Source organism: Centruroides vittatus, unplaced genomic scaffold, assembly GCF_030686945.1.
Source record: "Centruroides vittatus isolate TY-2023 unplaced genomic scaffold, ASM3068694v2 contig_4, whole genome shotgun sequence".
NCBI classification, from domain to species: Eukaryota; Metazoa; Arthropoda; class Arachnida; order Scorpiones; family Buthidae; genus Centruroides; species Centruroides vittatus.
The window spans coordinates 3,587,481-3,614,470 of record NW_027122214.1 but is presented as its reverse complement, the minus strand read 5'-3'; the positions used below and the strand labels follow the sequence as shown (position 1 = coordinate 3,614,470).

Sequence of the window (26,990 nt, the reverse complement as noted above, 5' to 3'; positions counted from 1 at the left end):
TTTAAAAGAACATTATGTTTATCTTTAATTTTAATAACTTAAAGTTATCTTAAGAAGTTTGAATGTTTGGATGATTTTGATTGCTAAATATTATGAATTTTAACATATTTGAATTAATATTTTGCTATTGCTTTTAGCTTCTGTTTTTATGCTTTGCATAATATCATTAAAAACTGAAAATGTAGTAGTAACAATGCATCATTTATTAACTAATATAAATTAAAAATTTGAATAGTTTTTTCCCAAAAGAGATTATTTCATATATTGAATTTTATGTGAGCATAAATGTCAGTTAAAATAAAATCATTTAAAATAGGATTAATTTATTAATTAATGATGAAAAAAAGAAAATTAAATTTAATATACAAAAAATGCATTATTTTATATTAGTAAATTTGTATAACATATGTTTCTCACTGTCAGGAAGGATTTTATTTTATAATTTAAATAATTTTATTTTTGTTTTTTCTTTTTTTAATCAAAAAGAAACAATATGTCCTGCTGGTACTATTTTGTGTGATAGAATAAAATGCATAGAAGTATCCAAAAAATGTGATGGATATCCTGATTGTAGAGATGGTTCAGACGAAATTGCTTGTGGTAAGATATATATTTATTTATATCAAATAAGTACAACTACAAAATTACACTGCAACTGATTAAATTACACTTTTTGAAAGACAGCATGATTAGACAGTTTTAAAGGTTATGATTTATTCTAAAAAAAACCCAGCAACAAGTAGCTTAACTTTCCTGGCAACATTTAAAACTGCATGTGTGGCACCATCTGTTATGATATTTTATTAAAAAAATGGATTTTATAAAAAATTATAAATTAAATGCTAATGAGTAAAATTGTCATTACATCCGACTCTACTGTAGATACACACGACCTCTATTATCTCTCCACCCTTTGACCTTTAACCACCAAAATTTAATAGCCTCAATCCTCGAATAAACAAATCTCTCTGAAAAATTTTAGAAATGTTTCACAAAACGCACAGGAGTTATTAAGCTTTAAACAGGGTAAACAACATTGTGGCCCCCACACACACACACATTAACATCCATACAAACAGAAAACCCCCAAATTTTTTGCATTTCTTGACATTTCAATGTCTTGAGTCCAAAAATATAAAAATCTTGGGGTTTTTTTTGACTGATTGCTATACTTTCACTCTGTTATGTATAACACAGCTGGGAAAGAAAAATAAAAGACAAAAAGCTGATTGAAAGCTGAACAGTGATTGAAAGTAAGCTTTATCTACAATAACTTTTGTGGTTTTTTTCACAAACTGGAAATATTGGAAATGTCATACAAAGATTCACTACCTTTATATTCATCCAGCTGATTTGTCCAAATGAATGAATGTTTTCAGTTTACTTCTAAGAACTGTTTCAGGTGAAAAAATTTTTTAAACAGATGGAATTTCTAATGTTTCACTGTTCTAATATGTCAGATGCAGGAGAGAGAAAAAAATTTGAATTTATATGCCAGCTCTCCTACATTCAACCTATTAGAACATTGAAACATTAGAAATTCCATCTGTTTAAAAAATTTTTTCACCTGAAACAGGTCTCAGAAGTAGACCGAAAACATTCATTTTTTGGACAAATCAGCCGAGTGAATATAAAGGTAGTGAATTTCTGTACAATATAGTATAGCCTAGTTCATGGAGAAGTTTTATTTTAATTGGAAGTGTCATGGAAGATTATTGGAAAGAGTAGTAGAAAAATTAGAAATAATAGCATTTTTTACCTATTGAAGGTCCATTTTTCTTAATTGATACATAAAAATTAAAATTTTAAAACAACAAATTAAAAGAAATTGTCTTAATTGACAAAGAATATTTCTTCATAAAATTTTATTAATTTATTAAAATTTTTATTAAAATAATAGAAAAGTAAAGTTTTTCTCCTCAAAATTGAATTTTGGAATATACAGTAAATTATTCCTACTAAAAACTACTACTACTACTGTGAACAGAAAGTTTTAAAATTTATAATAATTTCACAGATTAGGCTTTTGAATGCTAATGAGTGTAATATAGTTCAAAATGTTCTAGTGTTGAAAATAAAAATAATTTAGTCACTGTATGGTTACAATGAGATCCTATATGCCTAAGCATTAATGAAAACAAATTCCTACATAATACATACATGCTTTTACTTACTACTTCCTTTACAATGTTTGAATGCACATATATGGAGCTTGTTCAAAATGCACTTAAATACAGAACATTCTAAATTGTGATGTTACATAAATCTAAAAATTACAAAAAAACATTAAACAATGTAATATTAGAAGTAGTTCCTTGATACTCATTAATATAAATCAATCTAAGGTTAGCATTGTTTGTCATGCCTGTGCCAGATTTAATTTATCTCTATTATTAATGCATCCCCCTGTTTATAAATTTTAGCAGAAGCTGCTAAAATTTATAAACAGGTGTGCAAAGAAGGATGCATTAATAATAGAGATAAACTAAATCTGGTGCAGGCATGACAAGCAATGCTAACTTTAGATTTAATGTTTGTAAGTTTTAAATTTATATAATGACATTGTAATTTAGAATTCTCCAAATTTAAATGCATTTCAAATAAGCGTCATAAAAGCTTATTTTAATTTTTGAAGAAAGTTCTTTTAATCAAAGAAATTTCTTCAAAAATGTTTATGCGTATTCTAATGTAAAAAGTTTGTTAACTTGATGAGAGCCACTGAAGTGGCCTGCCTCAAGTTAACAAAAGTAAATATATGGAAGACAAAAACAAGGTTAGTGCGACATATTTGTATTTATTATCGCTTTGTTCCTTGGATGGATTTGATTGATGGCTGGTTTTTCTAGTGTTGCCTAGTGCATGTTACATTACCTATTTCATGTCCACCAATCTAGCTGAGTACAAGTTTCTTGCAGATTCTTTCAGAAATAACAATATTGGACAAAGTTCTTTGTTAGGCTAACTCAGCCTCCTTTTTAACTAACTTCAAGCTTATTGTAGTTACTTCAAATCAGTATAACTACAGAAACATTTTACTATTGTGTATTATGAAGTGTTTCTCTACTGTATCATAGAGAAAATTATGAAGAGAGCTTTTCTGGAAGATACTGCAATGTTTCTTGAAGACTTTTTACCTGCAATGCATTAAAGTAGGGACTGTTGTTCTTGTCTCCAGTTATGACTCACATGCATGGATTATCATCATTGTCTTTACTTTGGAAAATTGAAAGGTGGCACTCTGAATCAAATGTATTGATAAAAGCCAGTATTAGGAAAAGGAAAGTAATGATTCTCTATTAAATAATCAAGATCTAGAGTTTACATTTTTTGAATTTGGATGATTCTTCAGGCATTCCTATAAGATATATTCTTTTGTGCATTGCCAAGTTGATTTTAACTAGATGATAGAAAACAAAGAATTTCTGTGTAATGTATGTAACAAGTTATGCAAATTTTTATTTATATGTTTTTTCATTGTCATGTGATAGTTAATCTTGAGTATTTTTTAATAGTTCACTTATCTTGATGCATGTTTATCCATATTTTGTCATCATTTAGTTTTATGTCTGCCATTTTGACTGATTTCGTTGCTTCCTGATTATCATAAACTCTTAACATCTTTTTATCATATATATAATATGTTAAATTAATAATGTTCATTATCTGAAATGCACTGTTTCTTGTTTGTAAATCTGTTGATTTTACAAGCTTGTCAAGCTGAGCTGGTAGATTGATTGTTCATTGTCACTATTATATTCTGATGTTTCTAATATATTGTTTAATTAAATTTTTTCATTTCAATATAATTACTAACTTGTTGATTATTTAATGTAATTTAATTACTATATTTTATGGCATATTAGATGCAAAGACATATAAGATGCACCCCATTTCAGCCCAAATATTTAGGAAATGTAGTTAGTGTATTTAAACTTACCCATGCCTTTGTTACTCAGACTCAATTTTTTGTATTGTATTCTGGTTTAAAAAAAAGTAAAATTAGAATATGCACTTTTATTTATCAGAGAAAAAAAGAAGTTTAAAAGTTCTTTACAATTAAAATTTACCATTAAAATATTCTACACAAGTACATGCAAAAGCTGCATAGCTATAAACAACAACAATAATAATACTGGTAATATGTTTAATTAAACAATAACATTTTTATTTAAGAGTTGGACTAGGTAAAAGATACCTTTAGTCTAATAAAGGCCCTTTGGGATATTCATTTTCCTATGGTTGCAGGTGTTAATGGATTAGTTCAGTGTCATGGTGATATCATGTAAGGAACATGATTGGTAGATTGCGTTGCATCTTATGTGCTATAAAATAGAGTAACATCATCATCATGTTCTAAATTTTAAAAGTATTTGAATAAAATTATTTATGAAGATAAATTAATGAATGCAAACTTTATTAATTTAACATTGACTTTTATGCATAATTATTAAATTTAATACATATATAATCTATAATATGATATGAATATGAATAAAGTGTGTGTGTTTATGTACTATATATATATATATATATGTATTCCTCATACAACATGGTACTTTTACTACACTGTTTCGCTCTAACGTGGTTTGAAAATTGGGAATATCCCCTGTACAATATGACTTTCTGTTTTGCTCTAACACTGTTTTGGAAATCCTCCAAACAAAATTTCATAACTTTTAAGTGTGAACTTCGTTATTTGATATTTTTTTTTAATTGAAGTAAACACACACGTTGTTCCAAATTTGCCCATGGATTTTAGAATATTGAAATTTTCAATTTTTTTTGTGCCTTTTGTCAGGTTTACTTTAATGAAAACTGATAATAGAATTTTTTTCTTCCTTGTTCTAGCTTCTTATCAACCAAGTGTCATTGTCATTGCTTCCCGACCTTAGCCCTTAAGACTATCATCGTGTTTTGTTTTTATAGATTATTCTTTGTATTTACCTAAAATTTTTAAATAAACTCTTACTAAGAGTTATTAAACTTTGTTTTTTAACTGTAGGTAGTAATAATTTGTAAAAATGGCAAACAAAATACAGTGATATCTTGTTACTCAAACTGTTCCCAACTTGAACAATTCATTATTCAAGCACAAATTCTGGAAAAAATTGCTTGGTACTCAACTGAACATGTGCAACCTACTGGAACAAATTATCAATGAATAACATACAGTAGAGCATCATTCATCCGAATCAATTGGGGACCGGGGTTGTTCGGATAACCGATTATGTACGAAAAAATATATTAACCTATCCGATGTTGAAATTTTTCTCTGTTGGGTGTCGCTTCATGTTGAATTTTCGTCTATTTTAAGCCTAACGAAAATTTTTATAATAATAATCGAGGCTATTGTATCGTTAAAAATTATTTCTTTATTTTGTACAAACAAAATAAATACACCCAATTCTGTTTTTACACGGTAGATACGTTCCAGACAAAACCGTGTAAAAAAAAACCTTGTAAAAAAGGACATGAAGTACATAGAAAAAAAGGGGATTAGTTCCATATCCTTCAACCCTGTAAAAAATAGTTAAAATAAAATAATTCATAAAAAAAAAAATATTATGAGAGTCTTTATAAAAGCCAAATTAAATTTTTATGGGCATAATGCACAGTTTATTTCATAAAAACAAAAGGCAATTCAAATCTTAAAGTAAACAAAAGACTTTTCCCACTCTTGAAATTAGTTGCAGGTGTTAATGGATTAGTCCAGTGTCATGGTGATATCATGTAAGGAACATGATTGGACGATTTGAACTGGTAACAAGCACTGCCGAGGAGAGATCGTAGGTTAAATTTGAAGTGGTGGTGCATGCATCTCAAGGACATTGGACAATCGCGGAATGTAATGCAATTGTATTGTGAGAAAAAATAATAAAATAGTTTTATTATTAATTAATAATTTTTCTTGTACTCGAGAAAATATTAAAAATTAAAAAATACAGTACAGTGTACTTAAGCTGCTATGAAAATAAATTAGAAAGGGGAATTCCCTAATTATTTTATAAATACAGTACAGTAACAGATAGAAAAAAAATTTCTAAAAGATTATGGTTAATAAAAATATTTTTCTTTAAAATTTTAAATAGCTTTTTTTAATCATGCTAAATTGAATGAAATCATGTAAAAATGGAATCAATTTTTTTTTTCTACACCGTGTTAAATCAAAACCGTATAAAAAAAAAGATTGTGTAAAAATGGAATTGGGTGTATATTGAAAAATATAAAAACAAAAAAATTATACTTTAGAAGTTCTAGTATCTAAAACTATATCTAGTATCAAAAACATTCGATTCAGCACGACACAGTCCGACTGGAAAGCTTTCAGTTAACTGACGTTTCGGTTGACCAGCTTTCGGATAAACGACACTCTACTGTATTTTAATTTTGTCATCCATAGAAAATTATGATAAAAATGAAAAAAATGAAGATGATATTTCTGATCAAGATCAACAAAAAAGTTCAGAAGATGACAATACTTTGAAAAAAAAAGTCCTCATTTAACTAAAATTAATATTAACAGTACTTTTAATTGTGCTTGTTAGTTAATTATTGATTGTAAATGAATTATTGATTGCTTTAACAGACATATTTCTCTTAGCAAAAACATACTATTCTTTTTAATTACTAACTTCTGGAATGTAACCCTATGTTTTGCATTAGTCCTTTGTTTTGTTCGTGTTATATGAGGGATACCCGTATATACATACTCACTTAAACAAGTTTACTAGAAATAAAAGATTTATCATTTTAAATATCAGATAATATATATTTTACATATGTACATGTGTTCTCTGTTTCATTTTGTCACAAAATTGAAAATTACCATTGTTAATTCTAAGTTAGTGCAGAGTATATACTGAATATTAATAGTATTTTAGTGCTTTCTGTTCTAATATTTAGAATTATTATTTTATCTATTCGCTTTCAGTTTTCATAATATATATTTTTAGATTTTATGATTTATTACAAAAGATGGGTATTTATGACATTTTTTTGAAATTCATAAATGATAACACCCTTCAAAATAATCAAATGTTTCTTAAAGTAGAGTATGTCCAAATCTCTCCCATTAGACACACTTAATCAAAATTTAATAAATATAAATTTTTAAGTATCAGTAGTCATTTCAACAATTATAATAGAAACATGATAATGCTTTTACCACAAAATACTATGTAAATATAGTACAGATTTATTCTGGAAATCATTTACAAAAGAAATTATTCCTTTACTTTGACAAGTTCATGGGCATCTGATATATTACTTGTGGATAGAATGCCTACTGCTATCAGTAGGTATTTCTACAGCTTTTTAAAGAAATGTCTTATGTTTCTAAGTTTAAAATTGTAATATTTTTGTGATCAAATTGTTTTTCATCATTTGTACGCTCATGATATCTTCATGCCTGACATTCACAAATATTTGTTATTTTAAAAAGTCCAGAAATCCAGACAGATATTAACATAATATATTTTTGTTTATTTATTTATTTGCTTTTGAGTTTAAATGTGTTGTATTTTTGTAAATTATAAGGTCCGGTATTAACATTTAAATTGTATATTTTGAAATGTTTTAAAATTTTTCCATTCTATTCGAATGCAACCATTCTTCATTTGTATCACGAAAAAGGTCAGTTAAATATGGCTGAAAACATTAGAAATTAAAGTGTTTTACTATTAAGCATTGTGTTTCTCAGTAGTTGTGATTTTAATACTGTTACTATATATTTAAAATAATTTAGATTTTAATAAATTTTTTCATATATGTAAATTACTTTATATAAATTTTATATTTTTTTTATTAGAAATAACATGCTCACCTGATGAATACAGATGTGATGATGGTACTTGCACAAAGTTAGAAAATCGTTGTGATAGAAAATATGACTGCCCAGATGGCTCTGACGAAAAAGAATGTTGTAAGTATAATTTGTGCTGTTGCATATTGCAGTCAAACCTGTCTATAACAGAACCTGTATGTAGTGAAAACCTGTCATTAACAGAAAATTTCTTCGGTTCCTTGAATTTTTTGCAAAAAGTAGTGTAAATTAATCTGTATATAGCGGAACCTGTCCAATGCAGAAATGGAAAGGAAAATTGGGTCGTATAACAGAAAAATTGGTATCTTTATCTAATTTAACACAAATTTAACCAGAAGTTTACAAGCTTAGGATGTATAAATCATTAAAAAAAATGTCAAAAAATACATACCCAATAACAGAATAGCAAACTAGGACTACTGTATTACAGTAATTTTATTGGGATTTGAATGGAAAGTTTTTGCATATTTTATTAACAGCTGTTTTTATTTAACATAGATATGTGATGTACTGTAATTATAAGTTGTGAAATTTAACACATTATTCTGAATGTGAGATTTTATTCTTTGTTTTCAAGCTTATTTTAAATTTTTTTACATTACATTTTGTTTCAATAAAATCAAGTTAAAATGTCTGCAGATAAAATGCACATCAGGCATATTATGCATGTTTTTTAAGTTTTGTAAAGGATATTATGCTATACAAACAGTAAAAATACTCATACAGTGTATGGGAAGACTCTTCTAAACTATGAATGTGTCAAATGTTGTTTTGAAAGTTTTTTTGGGAAATTTTCAACTAAAGGATACAAAATGTATGGAGTGCCTGAAAACTGTTGAAGAGAAATTGCAGGAAGAAATTGTTAAAGATCGATGAATAACAACTCATGAATTTGCAACAAATCTTAGTATGTCACAGACATGTATTATTAAAACACTTCTTCCGCTTGAAATGGTTGTAAAACATGCTGATGATTGTGTTTTTCCAGTTACAAAAAAATGAACTGAATTGAGTATAATTTTGTCTGCCGAAGGTAGGCAGCTATAAGCTTTTATTTTATTTTTAAACTGGTTACTCATTTTTATTTTAAAGAACATTTTTATGGATGAATGGAAAATTTAAAGTTAAAATAAAAATATTTGTTACTAACTGAAAATTTGTTTTATCAAGTATTGAGGTACCACTGTATTTGATTAATGTGACTTTGATATATGTAGTAACATCAAGAAATTTATTGATCACATTAATTAAAGGATACTTATAGCAGGTAACCTGTATGTAGTGGAAACCTGTCTACTATGGAAGCATTTTTGGTTCCTTGGGGTTTCATTATAGACAGGTTTGACTGTATTATATAATAAAATTTGTTTAATCTATATGTTTATAATTTATTTTTAGAATAAAACAAAGTAAACTTAATAAAATTGTCAAAAACAATTCAATTAACAATTTGTTTTATTCTGAAAGATTTAAATTTTGTGAGTGCAGTGAAAGTTGTTTCAAAACAATTAAAATTGTTATCTGTCTGATGTTTATACCTAAAATAATTATAAATAAATTATTAGTGACATAGATGTGACTGTTAAGGTAATAATTACTATTATTTGATCATTACACTTTTATGGTCTTTCGTCTTAAGTGTTTTGAACATTTATTGTTATAAATAACATACAATATTAATAAGATTAAATTTATACGATATTCATTTTGGTATTTTTTCAGATATATTTGATGTTTTAGGACGTATTACACATAGATGATGATTAATCTTTTACAACAATTTTGTTTTGCATTGACATTAGTTTTTTGTTGATATGCATCGCGGGTGTTGGCTCTAAGGGACTGGAACTCATTCAGCCCTCCAGTAATATTTTAAATGGTACTAGGTCCTCAAAGTTGAAAGATGATAATTATTTTCATCATTTAACTTTGGGGGCTTGGCACCATTTAAAATGTTATTGGAGACCAAATGGATTTTGGCTCCATAGAGTTGGTGCCTATGATATATATAGTATATATTATATAAAGTAATACATGTATAAAGATGTATTACTTTATATAAATTACTATCATTATAGAAAATATAATATCTAAAACATTGGTTTGAAAATAGATTTGTTTAAAAAGATAAAAATAACAATTGACTTATTCATCTTTGACAATTGACCTTTGGATACTCACTGTATAGATTGCTCTCAATGACTTTGCATCAAACAGCATGATAGAATTATGGATATAGTGTGTGCCAGTGTGTGGATATAGTTATCTAGCATGTTATGGCAATGCATAATTTTATAGTCTTGGTCACAGGTGATGCTATTGTCACCTGTGACCAATTGTCAAATGTCAATTGTCAAAGGTCAAAAACTTATCTACTCCTACCTTCTTCTCTTAGCAAATCTTATTGCTTTTCTCAAACACAAGTGTCTGCTGACCACCAGTAGTAAGAACTTATCTACTCCAATAATTTAAACATTAAGATTGTTTAAAAAATCTTAATATATAAATTATGGAGTAGTTAAGTTTTTTATACAATCTCTTTGTAATATAAATATTTCAACATATAAGAGTATAAATAACAAAAAAGAACAAATATTTAAATCAAACATTTTCTTTATAGAATTTTGCAGAACAAATACAATTTTATCAGGAAAAATTAACTTTAAGAACTTTGTAATAAAGTTATATTTGTATCTACAGCAAAGTACTTGATTTAAATATTTGTTTTTAGTCACTCATTGTCTGTAGACTGCATTATCTTACTTATTTTTGACATGATGAAACACCTCAGGATTCATTTTTAGTAGTGATTTATTTTTTAATGTGTAAATAAATAAATGTTAAAGTAACAATATAAATAAATGATCTTTTAAAGTTAAACCTGAGGTGTTTTGTCATTTGTCTGTTTCCCATAGTAAGTTTTTTCAGTTTCTTTGATAAATAATTGGAACTTTCACTACTTCCAATTATTTATGAAAGATTGGAATTTCACACACAGTGATGTCAAGTGGAGCTGGGGATTTTTCTTCAAGCCCAGTGGGGCCCATAGTGATTACTACCACTATAAATTAATATTATTTTTACTAGCAAAAAATAAAATCTTTAAGAGAGAATATTTCTCTATTAATAAAATTCAATGTAATTCATTTTCAAAAAAAAAAAAAAAGAGAGAAAATGGCAAAAGAGAAGCCTGCTAAGAGGCAAAAGGGACCTACTTTACTTCTGGGCCTCATATGATTGCTAGATGGCCCTGTCCACATAGCAGATAGGAACTTCTATTGTCTTGGTATTTTACATTTTGACATTGTGCATTTAATCTTTCAACATTTTAGATCATTTGATGTTTTGATTATTCAACATTCTATCTTTCAACATTGTGAATGCCACCAACTGAATTGAATTGCAATTTTTTGATGACTGTTTATTTTACCTGTTTCTCTTTTAGTCTATACTATATCTATTTTCTTTATTTTACATCCTTTTATTTTATAGAGATTTCTTATGGAAAATGAAATTACATTTGTTAATTTTTAGTTTATTTATAATTTGATTTATTTGTAATTCATTTGTAGTTTGTTTATAATTCGATATGTTTGTTGAAGTATCTCACAGAAATAATACAAATAATATAATGAATAATTTTATCTAAGTACAAATAAAACTGTAAATTTTTAAACAAATTAAAATGGAATAGACAATTGCAGATTATAATACCAGTGTCAGGCACTATTAATACAAATTTAATGAGTAACAATTTTGTTGGTAGATGATTTTCTGGCCTTGCCAATGGCAGTGGCTGAATTACTGCTTAAGCACTTTGGTTGGTGGTGTTTGTTGTCCATTGTAAATAAGTGAGAGGGTAAATGTGTGTGTTTGTGATGCAGTAGCAATACTTAGGCCAGTGCTGTGTTTACCACTGGGAGACTAAGGGAGATTGTGTCAGATTTTCTGAACATGAGCTTCTACTAAATTCATGAATGTAGACTTTTTTAATCTAGGTGACATCTAAGCCAGTATTAAACCATAAACATATAACAACCATTTCTATTTTTTCCACAGAAATGGCTATGCTTATATATCCAAAGCCAGGTATTTATAGTTCAGTTGCTCTTGATGTGGAACAGATAATGTTTTGTAGCTACCCATTCTGAGTCATACACTGCTTGTGGGTCACTCTATGCTGTGTTTCTTCCCATAGACAGTGTTAGCTCAATTTTAACTTGCATCTGAAGTAAAATCAATTTTTGTTGCCCCCTGCTTCTAGAATGGTCACCAATAGAAAGCACTTCTAACTCTGGCACTCTTGTATAATAATTTATCCAAGAGTTTATAAATAATACTTTATAAACTCTTAAAGTATTATTTATAAACAGCTTGAAACTACATTTATGGGCCTTCGTTGTATTTAGCTTAATACTTTTTTCTTTTGAATATTTTTTTATTACTCATTTTTCTGCTTGATACATTTGCTTTATCATCTCAAGCATTGAGCTGGTCCTGCTCATAGACCTAACTAACATGGGTGCCCTACTGGAAGTGTAAACTCTCACCTATATTGTCCTATGATTCATTGGAATTACTGAGTTTTTTCTCTTAACAAGATGGTAACTAATGAGAAAATCATTATTATTATTATTATATATCTTATTAATATTAAACAAGGCAAACGTAGTGAAATGATTAAAAAATTTTACCATTCAACGACTACTTTGTATTTTTAACACAATGCAATTTAGTGGTTTTTTTAAACTGTAATCATGTTTTTCATACAGCCGATGCCTTGTTCTTTCCAGAGAATTCCAGTTGATTTCAAGGGAACTGTGACTTTGTTTTTTTCTTTTTTTATTAATTTTATTAATGGGAGAATTGCTTGTTGTGATCTTCATCTTTGGAGTTAAAGAAACAGAATGGTGACAGTTATCTGAAAAGAATGGAAAGAAAATCTATTCTGCATCAAGTAACTTGTAAACAAAATAGTTCTAGTAGTTTAGGGGTGTTGTTGTCTCAATTTTTTTTTCCATTTTACTTTATTAAATAATTTGGTTTAAAAATATAGATAATTTGAACTTTTCTAGTGTTCAAACTAAGATTTAATTGTTCATATTAAAATTTCAGAGACCCTATTAGGATGAGCTCAACAAGATTGAAAGTGCTGGAAACTATTAAAACCTGATTTTTGTGTTCCAATAATGCAGCAATTAATGTGACTGTTATTTAATTAGATATGAATTGGGCACAGTTGCATACTTAATATGATCATTACTAATAAAACACAATGATAGACTATTTGTTTTATTTGCATTCAACCTACAGATGAATTTTTAATTTTATTTGTTTATTTACATTTATACAGAAGCATTTATAAAATTTAATATGATTAATTTTTTTCAGATTAACTGAAGAGATAAACATTACTGAAAGCGTGTTATGTAAATGTGATCAGTCAAGATTCATAGCTATCGTGGAAAACAGAATTTTCACAGATTCGAAGAATAGAGAGAATTTCATAAAATTTTAATAATTTTAGAAATTTTTGATAACATTGTAGATTTCCATGAAATTTCCATGAATTTTCTATGACAAACTGCTATGAATCTTGACAATATAATTGCAAGTTTACATTTATATTGTTAATTCTATCAGTGGCGTAGCAAACATAACTGGTGCCCGGGGCACGACACTTTATTGGCGTCCCCTCCCCCTCCAGAAACACATACAGTTTGTCTTGGAGACCATTTGGGCACCCCTCTGCGAGTGGCATCCAGTGCATGATACATCTTCCTGCACCCCCCTCGCTACACCACTGAATTCTATTGACCCAATTTATTAATATAAGTAATGAGAAAGTGGAATTAATTACCTGCTATGGATGTTGCTATGTTAAATGAGATTAGTTATTTTTAATTAAAGTATTCTATAATTTATTTAAGATTGTTGTCTACATAAATTATTAAAATAGTTTTTTTAATCATATTAAATAATGCATTAGTTTCAATTAATGTAAATTTTAAATTTTAAAATAGCTTGTTTACCTAATGAATGGAGATGTGATGCTGGTCCTTGCATATCAAATCATCTTCGATGTGATGGAAAAGTAGATTGTCCAAGAGATACTTCTGATGAAGCAGACTGTCGTAAGTTATTCTAATAGCATTAAAATTTTGTAATAAAATACTATCTAATTATAGAAATAAGTTATTTATAGTTATTTACACTAGTTAACTCATAGAAAAAAATACTTGGTCACATAATTTCGTATTGTCATAATCTTTACAGTTACATAGTCTCTTATATAAAATTATGAAAGTGGAAAGCACCAAAATTTGAAGTATTTTCATGGAGAGTATTCACAGCAAAGAGTGCATGCTTCAACATAACACATGTTCAACCCACATTATGCTGGTGTTTTGTCATTTGAGTCAGCACCTGCTAGTCAGATGTGTGCTTATTGATGTACATTATTTTGTGATTTTGTGAATTTGAGAACTGAAAATATCAAAAAGAGCTGTAGATTCCTTTATGGCTTGCAGTATATTTTCATATTTTACCTACAGAGGAATTCAAAAAGGAAATATCTATGGTTATCTTTACTGTTAGCATATATACAAGTATTTAGCTTAGTTTGACACTGTTTGTTTGAACTTTTACTGAAATGTTTTATTTAGAAATTTATTAAAAAGACCATGAAATTATTAAAGTTTGTTAAGTTATGGCAATGCAACACTTGGGTGATCTGCCTAGAGGAGGATGCCTTCTGGGAAGTCTTTTTAAGGGTAACTGGCCCCTATTCAGGCATTACAGAAGTGGAGAAAACCCAGAAAACTCCATGTGGCCAGCCCATCCTGGTGAGGAGTGAACCTATGACTGAACTTCCAGTGTTCAGGAAATGGAACAGCTTGGTGACTGGTGGGCCAATCATTAAAGTACTCTCTTTATTCCACTTAACATAAACAATACAATGAACAAATATTAGTGAAAAGCATTGTACAGCTTAGCTTAGCAGTATTAAGTTCCTGACTACAACCTTCCAACTACCATTCCTAAATCAGAAAAATTTTGAATTTTATATCTGGTTTCAAGGGTCAAGAAGTTATTTATCTGTATAAAAACTATATTTAAATTTTGTTTGTTTTGGTTGAATTTATTTTTACTAAAGTTGTTACTATAATGACAATATATAAATTTTTTTTTAATTTTTGAAGTGAACTTTTTATTCAAAATTTCCATATTTAGTTTTTTTTTTTTTTGATACTTTATTATCTGAAGACATGTTATTCAGATCTGAAAATGTTTAACTATTTTTCGACTATTTTTCTGCTACTATTAATAATCTCTTATTAAATTTAATAATTATAAATTAATATTTATTAAATAATTTAGAATATTCTGGAAGAAAAGAATTGGCCTGGAGCGGGACTCAAACCTGCAACTCCCACTTACGATGTGGATGCATTGCCAGGATACACTACCCAGACCCTAATTGATTCTTTGCTTCCAGACATATTTAATCTTAGATATAATCATCCACAGTTAATTATTTAAAATTTAATTATTAATAGTAGTGGAAAAATAGCCTGATGCATTACAGCAATCATTTGCACTTATTATTAATGATTTTTTTTCTTTACAGCACCAGTAACAAAAGAATGTAGTTCATTTGAATTTCGATGTGGTGATGGTACATGTATTCCAATAAGTGAGAGGTGTAATTATCGAATAAACTGCCATGATCAATCTGATGAAAGAAATTGTCGTAAGATAACTTTTAAAATATATAGTATTGTGAGATATAAAACTTTTCTTTAAATATTTTTCTGATTAAAAAGAAAGTTTGAGTAGAAAAACAAATTTCTAATTCTAGTTATGCTATTTATAATATATATTGCATAGAAAATCTCTGTTAAAAGAAATAACTGTCAGAACTGTACTTTGATTAGTAATATTAATTATTAGTTTAGTTTTTATGTGCAAATATGTGTTATTACAGTAAAATTCTTATCAATCATTAAATTTAGAAATCATAGAAATATATTCTTTGTATTTTATTAATTAATTTTGGAATTTATAGATTCCATCCTCATTAAACATTGCTATTAATTTTTCAAACAGAAGAAATATTTTTTGAATATTTTTAAACTACTAAATATATTATATTTAACAAATTAACATTAAACATAAACTTAACTTGGAAGCTGTTAAAACATCAAGCACAAGTTAAAAATTGAATTATGTAATTTTATATTTTAAATAAAATATGTAAGAGATTTTTTTTACAGCTTCTAAATTTGCTCCTAGAATATTGGAGTAAATTTCATAAAGATAAGAACATTTTATCTTGAAGTCATGCACTATAATCATATTATTTTATTTCTAAATTATAACTTTTAACAACTCATTTTATATAAAATAAAACAAAAACATATTTAAAAAACTAGAATGAGTTTAGAAACATTTTCAAAATATTAAATTTTCAACTTTAGCTATAAACAATTTAGAATATAGAATTTATTTAAAATATTTTACAAAATTTTTATTTGTCTGTAAATAATTATCAAAATTAAATGAAGTTTTCATATACCGTACTTTCTGGCATATAGGACGACCTCTGACTTTTGAGAAGATTTTTCTGGGTTAGAAAGTCGTCTTATACGCCGGAAAATTCGGTAGTTTGTGTTTGTAATTAACTATTGTATATATTTTTTTGAATTTATTTGAAATTTATCATATTTATTCCAGTTGATAAATAAGATAAGAGAACTTTTTTTATTTTGACTTTTGCTAGTTATCCAAATTTTTATATATGCCATACTTTCATATTTATAACTTGCCCCACTGTATTCTCCATAGAAAATTGCTATAATGGAAATGAAAATGAAACTATTGCATAACTCACTCTACTATATACTTTTTGCCTATGGAGAAACTGTTAAAACCATGATATTCACTGGTATGCACTTTAGAAAGTTTCATCTCAAACATTAAAATGTTTTTCTATTACACTTTATTGTAGATGTAATTATTAATTATTGCGTTTGCTCCTACCATTAATTACGACTTTTAAATTAATTTAAAATATTTTACGATTATTTTTATTTTGATTTAAATGTAAATACTGTTTTTGGGGCATATTTGTCAGTTTATAATTGAAATATTGTTGTTCCATTAGTAACAAGCTTGTAAAGGATATTTTATTTTACTTTCCTGGTTCTTATTATGTATACATAACAAGAAAAAGTATTAGAATTGTGTCAAATTCGACTGTTCAAGTTTTTTGCAAATCTCCATGTTTTGAGACCTCCTGAATCCAAAAAAGTAAAAAAGAAATTGGCATAAAAATTTCACGTGCATGTGTTCGTATCTATTTTACTTAATATCCCAGGATGGGGTAAAGATAGCATAACAAAATTTGGCATGGTGGCTTGTATATGAGGGGCATTGATGCTATTAAATTTTGGTGGTTAATGGTCAAGGAAGTGGGAGAGATAAAGGGGGTCATGTATATCTCCAGTAGGGTCAGACTTAATGACGATTTTACTCATTATTAACATTTATACTTTTTTATAAAACTCATCTCTACCCTCAAAATTAAGCTTTTTGCCATTTTACAGTAATTAAAAATATCAGATTTTGTTATAAAAAATCTATAACAGATGGCACCGAACACACTTCTATTAAGTTATATTGTAATTAAACTTATAAAAGCTGTTTTTTAAATAAGATCTCATAATAGCTGGAAAAGTTATGCAACTTGTTGCTGGATTTTTTTTTTTTGAATTATCATGATGCTGGATTAAGATAGGCCAAAATGGTATATACAGGGTGGGCCAGCGAAAACGAAACGGCAGAGTGTTCGTGTTCGTCCAAGCAAAGCGCTCGGACAGGTCGATTTTACTCTCGAGGGGACATCTTTTGCAATAAAGTTTTTGCGATTCTGAATACAACAGACAACAAAAAATTTTAAAAACTCATTTATTTTGTATTAACTAAACAAGCATTTACTTCGAAAAAAAATGTTTGTTTAGTTAATATTCAGAATCGCAAAAACTTTATTGCAAAAGATGTCCCCTCGAGAGTAAAATCGACCTGTCCGAGCTCTTTGCTTGAACGAACACGAACACTCTGCCATTTCGTTTTCGCTGGCCCACCCTGTATATACTTATGAACTTTGCTTCCAAAAAAAAGCAATTTTACTTCTTAATAGTTGACAATATGATGCTAGGATTAACCAAATTCAAAGATTTTTAATAATAATATAAATTATAAATAAATTATACTTTAATTAATATAAAATAGATATCTACAATGTACAGTTTAAAAAATAAAGCAAATAAACCAAAATAGTAATGATGTCATTTTTAGTTTTAATTTTTGTTAACAAAAGGATGAAAACTAATACTGTTGTGTGTAACAAAATCTTTACACAGATAAGTTAAAGCTATTATTTTAATGCAATTATTTTTAATTGTCAAAATTCACTTTATAGTGACAAAAAGAACAATGAGTTTCTAGCTGATTTGGTTGAAAATTATTATGTCACATGACTTACTGTCAAAATTTGTGGAATGGTATCATTTAGTAAATATAGAATAATTACTAGAAATATATCAGCTTTCAAGGCAAAAGGTCAAACATGAGTGACTAATAATAATAATTAAGGCATAGATTGAATGTAAAGAAAATGATAGAGAACTAAGAGCAAGATAAGTATATGTGTCCTTGATAGTTTTGGGAAAACTTGCAATGGCAGATGAATATATCTGTAGTGTACGGAGGATTTTTCACATTTTCTAAAGATGTTCTTAAATACTTTAGACCAGTGATTCCCAAACTTTTTCGATCCACTGCCCCCTTTGTTCCATAAAGTTATACCCAACGCCCCTAACCCATTTTCTCTTGTGTGAGAAAGGATTGGAAATATTTTTAGGAAAACTTTTCTATGAATCTCACACTTTGTGCCCTTACCATACATTGTTCTCGACATCTGGAAACCATTAAACGCAATGTTTCCTCTTATCAGTTTAACAGAGGAAAGAGGAACGGCTGTCAGTGACCCCAACTTTTGCCTTTGTAGTTCAGGTACCCTTGCCTCCAGACGCCCCTAGATTTATTCATCGCGCACAAGAGGCATTATTCACCACTTTGCGAAAGATGTTCTTAGATACTTTAGACAAAGAAAAAGCTGTTTGAGTTTTTAATTGCAATTCAGATTTGGCATATTACCTATCTCATTGTATAACCTGTAAACCTTTCAAATTGCCTTTTAAACACAGATAACCTATGGGTAATCAACATGAAAATGTGGCAATATAAAAATTTAGGCAACTGTCTTGCCTGTATGTTTGACTCAGATTTTTTAGATATGTTCATGTCATACCTCTTATGAAATATAATGAAATTTTTATACACAGTTCAAAAGAATAAATTACTTGGGTTGTCCAGAAAATAAGAACCATTTGGTCATAAAAAATAGAAAAACTCTTTTTTACTTCGGTAAAAATACTTATTTACATTATTTTTAACATATTCTCCACTGACATTTAAGCATTTGTCATAATGGTATACAAACTTTTAAATGTTGGCTGGGGGCAAAAATCCCCATTTGAATTGCTTCCAAGTACTACTATTTGTGTTTGTCTGACAATATTCTTGGCACCTAGCTTGTACAGAGTTTATGGTATCCAAGGTGGTCTATGACAATTTGTTGGGTGAGGAAATGAGAAATTTCTGGAAACCACTTACAGTTCTCGAAACTGAAGCATCAGTTTCCCCTAACAGTAATATCAATTTTCCTAATGCCAAATTCTATCGGGCTAGATATGGCTAAATACTAAATAAATTATGCAACCAATTTGGCACTAGACGCCAATGCTTCTCTCTAGTGCCAAATTGGTTGCATAATTTATTTAGTATTTAGTCAGTTTTCCTGATTAAGTCCTGAATAATGAAGGAAGGTCAGCTAATGCATTCCTCATTGCAAATATAAGTAACACTATTTTTGAACATTCCTCTTTCATTCTGTTTCCTATATACTGCAACAAGCAGGTGATGTATTTCAAATGATTGAATTTTTTTTGCATTCAAAAAATGAATGATAGATCATACTTCATATTTAATTGGATTTTCAAATTTTTAGTTCATTTTAAAAGATTCTAGAATAATAGAAATTGGAGCTTAATGGTTGAAACTTCTCTCAGTGGCAGCTGGAAGATGACTGGAGTGGCTGATTTTGATACAACTGGTATGGTAATGTATGCAACTGTTATATACAAATGGTTTTTATTTCTGACAACCCTTGTAAGTTATAAAATAGAAAATACATATGCAAACAAACAATTATATATATTTAGAAGTTTTTTTTGTCAACTATTTTGGAAACATTTATGTCTGAAATAATATAATTATATTTTATGTCTGATATAAATATATATTTTGTGGAATTTTTTTTCCAGCTTGTCAACATGATCAATTTATGTGTGAAAATGGTTTTTGTATTAGTAAAAGTAAAAAGTGTGACGGATACAATGATTGTCAAGATGGCTCAGATGAAAGAAATTGCCGTAAGTATATATTTTGTTTAATTCTTAACTGAATATACATCTGTTTTTTTCTGATCTAATTCAGTATTTGAAACATTGAGAAAACATTTTCTGTGTTCCAGTGCTTAAAATTAAATATAATGATGATAATATTGCTATAAATTTTTGATATTGTTTGAACACAAGTATCTATTATGTATAGTGTCTGATATATATGTATAGGTGCATAGGTGTGAATCTCATTTTTATCCATTGATTCAGCTCTGTAAATGTTTTAAACTATTTTACATCAATGATTTTTTTAAAATTTATTTATGTAGTTTTTACATCAGAAAGTTTATAGTTTTCACATAAATATTGTATGATAATGTTTGCAACCCAACATAAATACATGATTCATGTAATTTATGATATAATACAGAATAAAAGATGATTCAATATTAATTAATGCTTGTAATATATCAGTTTTTCTTTGGTCTATACTTACATCATTATATGATATGTTGAATATTATTTAATATTCAGAATTTGCAAGTGATGACATTTTTAAATATTTAAAACTTTTAAAAGTATTTTATTTTTGTTATCAGTCACATGCATTTCTCAATTTCGTATAAAATTTTAAAAGTTATGTAAAGCTAGCTATAAATTGGAATTAAAGTATTGCATGAAACTTGGTATCTGCCAAGCAGACTTAGATACCTGCTCTGGGATAGTTTTCTTCAAGATTGTTCTAAATTATTAAATTATTATTATTATAATTATTAATTTAGATAAGAGATGGTGCCTAATACCAAAATAACTTAATATTTAATTATTAATAATAGCAAAATAATAGCTTGATTATTTATGGCAATTGTTCTCTTTAGATACAAAAAATAGAATATAAACTGCTAATTTTAAGTCTGTTCATAGATAATGTTTTTACCAATATGCATTACCGCAATGTTGTGATTCTTTTTTTTTTATGGAATTACCACAAATTTAGTTCTCACTGTTGCTATGACTATAAATAGCTATGCAATACATTTAAGGTAGTGGAAAAAATTGTAAAAGTGGTTAGGGAAAAGATAGTTTCTGGTATTTAAAGAAACCCTTGAATATTGTTAGAATGCACTGTTTGTTGTGTGTTACAATATCAATTATTGAATACCATAACAGAGAGGGTGTGTCTATTATAATAGTTTTAACCAGATACAGGGTGGACTTCTAATAGAGACAATATGGTATTATTCTCCCAAACAATAATTTATATATATCATAAAATTTAGCTATAATTTGATCTTTATAATGATCAAGTACTGCTTAATATATCAATAAATAAATAAATAACAAGTTCAGCTATTTAGCTAAAAGCATTTTTGTTTAATTTTAAATAAATATTTTTATTTATACAACTAAACTTGATTTATTTTCTTGATTTAGAAGTTGGAATTTGGTAAAGTCAACATTACAGAAGAACATACAAAAATGTTGTGTCAGCTTCTCTAAAGCTTTCTCTAAAGCCTCTCTATTTTTAAACTCTACTTCTGTAGAATTTAAAAATAATTAACAGAATGAACTTTGTCAGACAAAACACAACAGGTACAATGGGAGCAAAACTATTTTGTGTATCTAACACTTTTGGGAGATAAAGTTAAACAAAAACAAGAAATTTGTTCATTTATGTTTGACTTCTATAAATCTTTATATTATTAAAAATTTTTATTAAGAACTTATTGATTTTTGATAGCTTTAAGATCCTGCTTTTTCAATTTTACTGTTTTTAAGATGTTATAAAATGTTTAAAATATAAATATTATATATATATATATATAATATTAACATGTAATGTATTAATTATCATTCTATTATTGGCTTTATTTTTGTAAATACCAATGTATTATTGACATAATTCAAAAATACAAATGTATTATTGACATAATCTGAAAAATCTTCATAGTGTTTTAATTTTAATTCCAAAGCTATTTTAAAAATTTGAAATATAGTTATAGAAAACTATGAATCTACTTAGATCAATAGTTTATATGAGCAACAAATATAAATTATTTTTCTCAATTTTCATATGATTACTTGTAGAAAACACTTATTTTTTTAAAAATGCATTTAAAACTTTGTACAAAGTTCAATTTCACCAGAGATAGAATATTATTCACTGAATGTAAAGCATGTTATTTTTCATATAGCTTGATTGGTCCAATAAATATCTAATGTCTAGTAATATCATATAAAATGTAGTCATATGATAATTTCTTCTAGTGGGAGTAATCTGTAATGAAGCATTTCCAATCAGGATTAACCTTACAAGCCTCTTGACTTTCCCTTAGTATGTGGTATTGTATAGGGACACTACACATATGACTACGAGTGTACTGTACATCTTTACAATTGATGCACTGCTACTCAGTGTAGCTTTAAAAACCTGGAGGAGCTCTAGAGAGCTATTGTAGTGGGTATTGTGTGTGGTGTGCACCAGCCCAGCCTAACATCCACCCCAGATTCAGAGACATAAACTGATAAAGCAGTAATGGGCTTATGTTTGTCTACAGCATACATGTGTTCTTTTAATTTGCTATCCAAAGAATAAATGATAGAACCTATATATTCTAAATTATGATAAAATCTATCTCTGATTGGGATTTGGTAGACACTGGAAGCATAATGAGTACTTGTTCTATATCATTACACAGCAATTTAAAGATGGTTAGGTTACAGCAATATCCTCAGAGAGCTGTGTTTAATGAAATTGTTGATCGTGGGACACTCAGGCACTTTGCCTGAGTGTTCCACGATTTAATTAAATATAACTGTGTATATGATATAATCTTTGAATACCATATTTATTCGCCACTTTGCCTGAGTGTTCCACGATTTAATTAAATATAACTGTGTATATGATATAATCTTTGAATACCATATTTATTTGCATATAAGATGATTTTGCATATAGGACAAGGTGTGACTTTAGAAATCAAAATATGTGTTTTGCCCCTGTAAATCATACTTTTCCATTAGCAATGGAGTTGTGCCAGTCATCTATTAACTCCTTTCAGGGAAAAAGTTTTGAATTGAAATAACATGACTTCCAGTTTGCATTAAAAGTTCATATATAATTAATCGGGGTATCCTGCCCATAAGGTTTCTATATCTGGTTTCATCTTCCATCTATCTAACATTGTTCTCAAGATTAAGGAAATATGGATGGACGGATGACAGACAACAGTGGGAATTTATAGGTCTACAAAATTTTCAAATTGCTTGCAATTTGTTTCCTTGATAAGAATTAAGTAACTCAAATAATATCATTATATTGAGATTGTCAGATATTGTTGATGATGATATTCTTAATTTAATGAAAGTTAAATAGCAGCTAATTTTGAATATATCTACATTATGGAATAAGAAATATATTTTTCACATATAAGAAATGTATCCAGTTGGAGTATAATGCATTCCTAATTGTTAAATACACTATGAATTATTGAATTGTAATGGAACATTGTTTGACATTCTTTAGTGCACCTCAGTGAAACCGGATCTAATGAAGTTGTCTATAAACTGACCTTAATGTTCTTATTCCATTTTTGTTCTAATTGCCTGAAGCTAATGCAAATATTATCAAAAGTACTCATAATTATATCATTATAATTTTATAAGTTTTCATTGTGTTTTTTTAATACTTTTTGACATAGTTTAATATGAAAATACTTTAATAGTTTAAAGTACAGTCAAACCTGTTTTTATGCGCTCTTTTTATGTGCGATTTTTATTTGTGCGATTTTTTTAATGCGAATTTTTAATTTATGTGGTTTTTTTTGTGCGATTTTTTATTTGTGCGGTATAGTTGGCGACTAGTTTCGTGCGATTCGTCATGTCTCACGTTGACTTATTATAGCTAAATAAACTTATTATAGCATAAATGCACTTATTATAGTAATATTATTGCATGAATATGCGAAAAAATGAAATAATTTACTTTTTAAGTCAACAAAACACCACCTAGACAAAAATATGTAAAACAGACGATAGACCAGACGATGCAGTCAAGTGCTGACATCTGTTGTCAATAAATTCTATTTCGTACGGTTTTGAGTTATTTTCTATGTGAGACTTTTTTATGCGGTCCCTGTTGACCGCATTAAAAAAATATTTTTTAATTGTGTTGCGAAAACTATTTTTTACAGCCATTCGTGAAGTTTCGTGCGATTTTTTTTAATGCGTCTTTTTTAATGCGGTCCCTATCCCCCGCATAAAAACAGGTTTGACTGTACTTTCACATTTGTTTTATTCAAATCAGAAAAATATTTATAGATGAAACAGTAAAATCAGTTTATGACCAAGTTCATGCCAAGTTTAAGGACTGATTTTACTTCTTAAAAATACTTTTCTACTGATAAAAAAAAAGACCATGTGTTTATTAGTTTTTGATGCTCTATAACATATATAAGAATTATCAAACTCAAAGGGAATACTTAGATGATCTTTGTATATTAATTTTATAATTAAAATTGGAAATGTGTCATTGAAAATTATATTTTTAAAATTAATCAGTTTTTCAAGTTTAAATATTAAAGTCGAAAATGTTAGATTAAATAATAAGTTTTTTTGCTTGTAAAGGTTTGAGAATTCAGAACCAATTTATGTGATGCATTATATGTTATTTTTTGATATTGGATATCAAAATTTAGTAATGTCTGTTATAATATGTTTTGAATTTGATATTGAAAATAAAAATTGCCAGGACAAATATGAAATTTACAGAAAAATATATATTTCTTTATGACTATACATACAAAGATGAGTCTTAGTCCATTTTTTGTCCTTTCACATGCTGTTTGAGGTAATAACAATTCCATCGGTGAAGTCAACCTTTCTTTGTAGGCTACTATTCACTGAAAAATGTAAAATAGTTACCGTATATCTCGGCGGATAAGACGAGGTATAAATTTTCGTCAAAGTTTTATAGTTTTAGCATATATCTGTCCTATAAGACGACCCCCAAGCTATCAACAGCCTATGAATTTAGTTTAGATCAGTGATCATCATCTGGATAACAACACTGTATAGTGTGTACGGAATTATGTCCTATTTGTAATTTTTCGAATAAACAAATTTTATTTTCTTGCATCTGGCAGCACTGCCTTGCGATTGTTGCAAACATTTGCACTGATTCGGTCATTCGGGTAATGACTGACTATTCACAAAAACATTCTATGGACTATTCTATTTTGTGCACATACCCTACTCTCTTCTAGTAAATAATTACGGTTTGTCTGTCTTTTTATAATGGTTTTAATTTATATAAATTTCAATCTAATTTTTTTTGTATCTGTCGTATAAGACGACCTCGGTTTTGGGGGCCATTTTTTATAATTCAATTATCGTCTTATCCGCCGAGATATATGGTATAAAAAGTCCTCTAGGAGTAGCTGGTAAATAAAATTAATAATTACATTAAATAATATTATTGATTAATTATTTATATTATAATTTTTGATATTGAATGATTCAAAATATTTCTTTAATTAATTATTTATTATTATTTTTAGCTGGACCTTGCCAAGCCAATGAATTTCGCTGTGATGATGGTACTTGTATTGCAGCAGTGGATCATTGCAATCGACAATATGATTGCCCAGATGGTTCAGATGAGAGAGATTGTCGTAAGTTTGACAACTTTAAATTAAACTGCATTAGCATTTAAATTTATTTTCTAACAAATTGTTTTTTAGCTATAAGCAAAAATATAAGCTAGAAATCAAATTACTGCAATTTATTTATTTTGCATTATTTAATATCTAAGCTCTGTATTTCTTTATTTGCCAGTGCATTAAAAAGTAAAATTTAGAAACTTTTTCCTTTTTAAGAATCTGGAAAAATCGCATTGTAAAGTTAAACTATTCTTTTAAGCATTCTGCTTTAAAATAACTGCTTATATAGCTTTTACTACAGATTTCTGTATCCAGTTTTTAAGCAGTTCATCAAGTTTCCTTTCTTCTTGCCTTTGAAAACACACTACTTCATCTCTGCCAACTGTGTGCAACTCTTCTGTAGGCCCTACCACATGTTACATTGAACAATTCCGCTGTTCTGATGGCACTTGTTTGAATATTGCTCAACGATGTGATGGGTATACAGATTGTCTTCAAGGAGACGATGAAGCTGGCTGTGGTATGTTGCTAGCTATCCCATTTCCTCAATGAATCAACCAACATATTGGTCTTAATTTCAAAAATGATTTCATTCTTTCAAAGTTAATAACTTTTTTTAAAATTTTTGTTCTAAAATTATTTGAATTATATTAATTTATTTGTTTGAATTTTATTTAAAAAAGATTTTGGTTTATCAGTTCTGTATGGAACAATTAGTTTTTTTTATGTAAAACATTTCATAATCTTTTTTAAATATGTATTTTTTTTACAATACACTTTTCTCATTAGAACCATATTTTTTTAAATATAGTTCTTACTAATAATCATACTGTTAATTAAAATATTAATATAGAAGATTTTATAGAAAATGTATATAATACAATACAGTAGAGTGTTAATTATTTGAAACAAGCAATAATTTATTGTGACATCATCACAATGCTGGGTTGCAATTTTTAGTCATATTTTTAATTTAATTTA

The 26,990-nt window shown here is 27.8% G+C and overlaps 1 protein-coding gene across 1 annotated transcript in view; it reads left to right on the top strand.

Moving 5' to 3' along the window:
* The window catches only part of trol (terribly reduced optic lobes), a 160,193-nt gene that overhangs the window by 31,008 nt on the left and 102,195 nt on the right, over positions 1-26,990 (top strand). The window contains 7 exon segments of the mRNA XM_067271538.1: positions 487-600; positions 7,808-7,921; positions 13,846-13,956; positions 15,453-15,575; positions 20,272-20,379; positions 25,908-26,021; positions 26,413-26,529. Coding sequence (XP_067127639.1) covers positions 487-600; positions 7,808-7,921; positions 13,846-13,956; positions 15,453-15,575; positions 20,272-20,379; positions 25,908-26,021; positions 26,413-26,529 — 801 coding nt within the window.